Source organism: Capsella rubella, unplaced genomic scaffold (assembly GCF_000375325.1).
Source record: "Capsella rubella cultivar Monte Gargano unplaced genomic scaffold, Caprub1_0 scaffold_7, whole genome shotgun sequence".
Classification (NCBI taxonomy): Eukaryota; Viridiplantae; Streptophyta; class Magnoliopsida; order Brassicales; family Brassicaceae; genus Capsella; species Capsella rubella.
Window position 1 is genome coordinate 11762364 of NW_006238917.1, and position 4393 is coordinate 11766756.

General features: G+C 33.6%; 1 protein-coding gene across 1 annotated transcript; it reads left to right on the forward strand.

Moving 5' to 3' along the window:
- Positions 1–1075: 1075 nt before the first annotated feature.
- Positions 1076–1776, forward strand: LOC17877872. The gene is made up of 2 exons (XM_006282847.1): positions 1076–1422; positions 1512–1776. The coding sequence occupies exons 1-2, from the start codon at positions 1076–1078 to the stop codon at positions 1774–1776; spliced, it is 612 nt and encodes a 203-aa protein (XP_006282909.1).
- The last annotated feature ends 2617 nt before the right edge of the window (positions 1777–4393 follow it).

Below are 4393 nucleotides of genomic sequence, written 5' to 3' on the forward strand. Positions count from 1 at the left end.
ATAGATCCATTAGATTTAGTAGTGTCTAACCTAAACCCTATATTGTATCCTATATATATATGCTATATCATATGGAATAGATGAATAGCAAGAGTACCATTCCCCTAAACCCTCTTGTTCTTAACAATAGTTTGTTTCTCATAAACCCAAGTGAAATTATATCATTTGTGAATAATTTGCAAATAGTCTCAACACCAATGTCATAATGATATAAGTACATACGAAATGATGTTTAGGTTATTTTTGATATTTATTAAAATTAGAAAAGAAAATGAAAGCTTTACTTGGTTTTCTTTAAAGAGAACGTTAGTAATTTAAAGTTGTCAATGCATTTTACTCTATTTTATTGGTAGAGAAATTAGATTACATATTGATCTGAATAATTTTCATTAAAGAGCAGCATGTAACATTGCTCAATTACGATCACTCCATACAAAGGATATAATTTTAGAATAAAGATTTACAAATGAACAGTTAATTTTATACAAATCCATTACTACTACAATGTTTGGTTTGAGGTTTTTTTTTTTTTTTTTAATATTCTACAAGCTAGTTTCTTCTACGTGTTCTTAAATCAAACTTTACCTAATAAGTCTTGTTACTTAAACTATATATGCTATAGTAGTGGAGGGAGAAAAGTCTATACATATGTCTATAATATCCACTAATTAATAACCCAAAGAAAAACATGCATGAGATGTCCCATGCATGTTACGTACTGATGAAGCGTTTTTTCAAACTCTAATTAATGTTCCCAAGCAATGGCACGAAATATAAAGACAACGCAAACTCTCTCGTTGGATGTTAACTAAAACTACAATTATAAGAAACAAAAAGCTCTTTGCCTCTTTTCTATCGTTTCTTCTTTTTTTTTTTGGCTAAATGAAGTGGTTGGTTTTACAAAATGTGTAACCTATACAGAGTTGGTTTCTTGGCAAAAAGTGGAAAAACAAGAAAGCAAAGCAACCTTACAAAACAGAACCGATTCAGTGCAACCAAAGCCTCATAAGCGTCGTGAAACGCTTATTGAGTTGTCGTGCAGTGTTGTTCTATCGTATCTTCCAAAGTTGCAATCATGGAAGTAAACACTCGAGAAGAGAATCAACACCTTAATTCATCTGCATGGTTTCAACGATACGCTGACCACCAAGGCGAGTGGTTAGAAAAAACAAGAGGGAACCTTGTCGTTGCCGCAACTGTCATTGCTTCGATGAGCTTTGGGGTAATGGTTAACCCTCCCGGCGGCGTTTGGCAGAATGATAAATGTCAGAGTGATGAATATTGTACGGAAAAAGCCGGAACTTCGATACTAGAGTACTCTGCCAAACGTGTGTATTACCTCGGAATGGTAATTAGCTGTTTGGTCTCGTTTTCTGCCTCAATGGGAATCATCCTCCTTGTCGTCGTTGGCTTCAGATTTAGGTACATTATTCATTTATCAAAACCGGTCTGATTGATATATTATCTAGTCATGAGCACAGTTTAGTATAACATTATAACTATCACTGTAGGAACCGGTTTATAATGGCGATTATGGTATTGTTCATGGTCCTCGGGGTTCTCTGTACATCCGCGGCCTTCTTATTCGCTGTGGTGTTGGTTCAACACGAGGATGGTTTCATTCTGAGTATACTACTAATTTATGTGGGATTTTGGGTGGTACTTCTGGTTTCGATCCTCCTAATCCAGCTAGTTCGGCTGTTACGAAGGCTTATTAGGTTCATAAGAGGCCACTCGAGTCCACAACTGCCATTAGCTCTGCCGCCTGTCGCTTGACGAACGAAAAGGAGGAATCCGTGACCGTGGCTCGAACCTTCGTGGGAAAGGAATATGTCTGCACCAATGTGATCAGTATAATAATTGTATCCCATATTATATTGTTAATCATTATTATAAAACCTTTAATATTAAAAGTAAAGCACTGTCATATTATTAAAACTTAATGGTTTAATTACATTGCAAGGTGTTTTATATTCGTTGTTTACATATATAGTCTTGTTAGCTCTCAATGGGCGTTATATAGAGACTTTAAAAGGTGTCCATTATTATATACACGAGACATGTTCTAAATAAATGAATTCATTATAAAAAGATATCTTTTTAGTGTTATATGACAAAATATATATAGATCAAAGAAAATAATAAATCCACTACTAAAACATTGTTTTTTTTAATATATTATAAATATCTTATAATTTTTTTGTTGATTCAAATATATAACTGATCAAACTGTCGAGTTAGAAACCTTCAAATTATATTGATACAAGTTGTGGAGAAGAACTAAAAAGAGGTGCGTATTGTCAATACACACATACACAATCGAACATATATATGCAATTACGTACAATCAAACATCGATTAATTAACGTTTTTCTCTACTTAGTTAGTCATTTACGATTTATTAGTTCAATTATAATGCATACGCGGCAAAGAGAAATACCCAAAGAAGTTTAAAATGCAGACACATTTTTTCATATGTATGTATGGTTGTCAAAAAAAAAAAAAGGAAAGCATACATAGTTTGTGAAATTGAATCACAAATGATATACATAGACCCAAAGCCGTGCCTAACCATTTTAAGGTTACACAATGAGAAAACATGTAAATTTCTTACGAAAAATCTTACAAATATTTTGGAATGACAGATTTCTTACCAAAACACTTCGCATTTATTACAAAACAGCAACATGTAAAAAAAAAAGGAAATTTACTACGAATAACCGTGTCAGAAAGTGGAAGAAATTTTTCTTACCAAATTTATTTAAATATTATTTTCGTAGGAAATCTTGAAGGAAAGGGAGAAAAGTAGTGAAGGAAAAATCGCGGATAGAATTTGGTAGGAAACTTTCCTACCGAATTCCTTGAGGTAAAAGTTTGTAGAAAATAGCGTAAGAAATCTGAAGATAAAGGGAAGGAAAATGTTTTGTAGGAAAGTAGAAGGAAATGGATTTGTAGGAAATTTATAGGTAAACTCGTTTATAAGATTCTGGTAGGAAATTTGAAGGTTAATTTTCGGCACCAAACAAGTGGTAGCCCAAGTTGATAACAAGTGTATATAATAAGTGGGTAAGTGGATAATTCAGTATGGTGGTTGGAACAATGTTAACTTTGGTAGAAACATAGAAGGAAAATGATTTGTAGGAAATTTATAGGTAAACTAGTTTATAAGATTCAAATTTTGAAGGTTAATTTTCGGCGCCAAACAAGTGGTAGCCCAAGTTGATAACAAGTGGGTAAGTGGATAATTCAATATGGTGGTTGGAACAATGTTAACTTTGGTAGGAAAAGAGTAGGGAACAAGAAATTTGTTAATCACACTCATTCTCATTCGCATACACATCTTTGTTACACTCTATCGTCTACACATCTATCTCTTCATAAGTAGTATTTTTTTTAAAAAAGTTTTAAGAGAAAAAAATTTGTTTTTTCTATGAATAATTTTCCGGCATGGTTAGACGGAGAAAGATTTTATCCCAACGGGATGCTGACGAGGGCTTATGCAGCAGGAGTTACAGAATTTATGCACGTTGCTATGAATCAGGACAACTGCTTGAGAAGTGGTATGATGTTGTGTCCTTTTCCATGTTGTAATAATAAAAAATTTATCGATTTAATTTGGGGACATATCTATAGAGATGGAATAATGTCGAGTTACAAAATATGGTTTTATCATGGGGGAAAATATGCATACCATATGGGTAGTTCTAGGGGAAATAAGCCAGAAAGGGTAGAAGAATCTATGATTAGGGAAGAGGAGGTAAATATAGTTCCAATGGTGCATGATGTTTATAAGAAAAATATGAATTCCTTTGCAGAACCTAAGAATATTGTAAAAGAACCAAATTTAGAAGCGAAATTTTTTTATGATATGCTAGATTCTTCGAAGAGTCAATTATATGAAAGTTGTAAGGAAGGCCATTCTCCTTTATTTTCTGCAACTAGAATGATGAATGTAAAGACTTGTTACAATTTATATGAAGATTGTGTAGATGCTTGGGCAGATTTCATTAAAGAAATTTTCTCCGAAGACAACATCTCACCAGCTTCATATCAAGTGATCGATGTTTGTATTGACAACTGTATGATTTACTGGTAAAAAGCGCAGACTACTTAGCTTGTCGATTTTGTGGGAAGCCTTGGTTTCAAAATACTGGTGGGAGGTCTCGAGTGCCATTTAAACGTATGTGGTATTTACCAATAGCAGATCGGTTGAAAATGTTATATCAACAACCACGCACGGCTGGAGCTATGAGATGGCACCACGAGCATTCAAACACTGTATACAAGCCAAAAACAAAAATATAGCTTCTTATGGTTTTGAGGGCTGGGAACCCGAGTATACATACATTTATGTTGAAATTAAACCATTCGCACACAGAGACTTCTATTGAAA

What these genes read in the sequence shown, in the direction of transcription:
- LOC17877872 (XM_006282847.1), top strand. Translation starts at nt 1,076, where the DNA reads ATGGAAGTAAACACTCGAGAAGAGAATCAACACCTTAATTCATCTGCA. An exon ending in GTCGTTGGCTTCAGATTTAG is followed by an intron (nt 1,423 to 1,511) that starts GTACATTATTCA and finishes CTATCACTGTAG; the next exon opens with GAACCGGTTTATAATGGCGA.